This window comes from Terrapene carolina, unplaced genomic scaffold (genome assembly GCF_002925995.2).
Source record: "Terrapene carolina triunguis isolate 2854851 unplaced genomic scaffold, T_m_triunguis-2.0 Scaffold401, whole genome shotgun sequence".
NCBI lineage: Eukaryota > Metazoa > Chordata > Testudines > Emydidae > Terrapene > Terrapene triunguis.
Window position 1 is genome coordinate 266,415 of NW_020664752.1, and position 543 is coordinate 266,957.

The following is a 543-nucleotide window of genomic DNA, read 5'->3' on the forward strand; positions in this document are numbered from 1 at the left end:
CCCCCCCCCCCCCACCCGCTAGCCCCTTCTCCCACGCACCTTGCCGCAGCCGGGCACCTCGACGCCGTCGACGGGCCGGGGGATCTCGATGGACTTGACCACCCCGTACTTGCTGCACTCGTCCCGCACGTCCTCCACGATCTCCTCGTACTCCTCATCGTCGAGCAGCTCCTCAGGCAGCACCATGTTCATGAGGCAGAGCACCTCGGTGGGGTGCCCGCCCATCTGCACCTGCGAGCTCATTAGCCCGGGCACCTGCAGCGTCACCGGGGTCTGGTTTATCGTGCTCTGCAGAGACAGGGGTGTGTGTTATGCACTGGCCCAGGCCTGGCCCCGAGAGCCCCTTCCCGGCCAGCTTGCCATGCGCTCCAGCCTGCTGATCCTGGCCTCTGAGCTCGCCCCCACCCCTGGGATCTCAGGGAGGCTGCCACCCCACCCCTGGGGGCACTTCGAGAACCCCAAGCCTTGTGGTTGAAGGCGGGACACTGCCTGCGTCTGCCGAGAGCCTGAGCCCGTCGCTGGAAGAAGGGGAGCTCCCCCGAG

At 67.8% G+C, this 543-nt stretch overlaps 1 protein-coding gene across 1 annotated transcript in view; it reads right to left on the reverse strand.

Moving 5' to 3' along the window:
* Window positions 1-18: 18 nt before the first annotated feature.
* Window positions 19-543, reverse strand: part of U2AF2 (U2 small nuclear RNA auxiliary factor 2) — an 18,822-nt gene continuing 18,297 nt past the window's right edge. Inside the window, exon 12 of the mRNA XM_026658139.2 lies at window positions 19-288. Within this exon, the coding sequence (XP_026513924.1) occupies window positions 19-288 (270 nt within the window). The remainder of the gene's footprint in view (window positions 289-543) is intronic.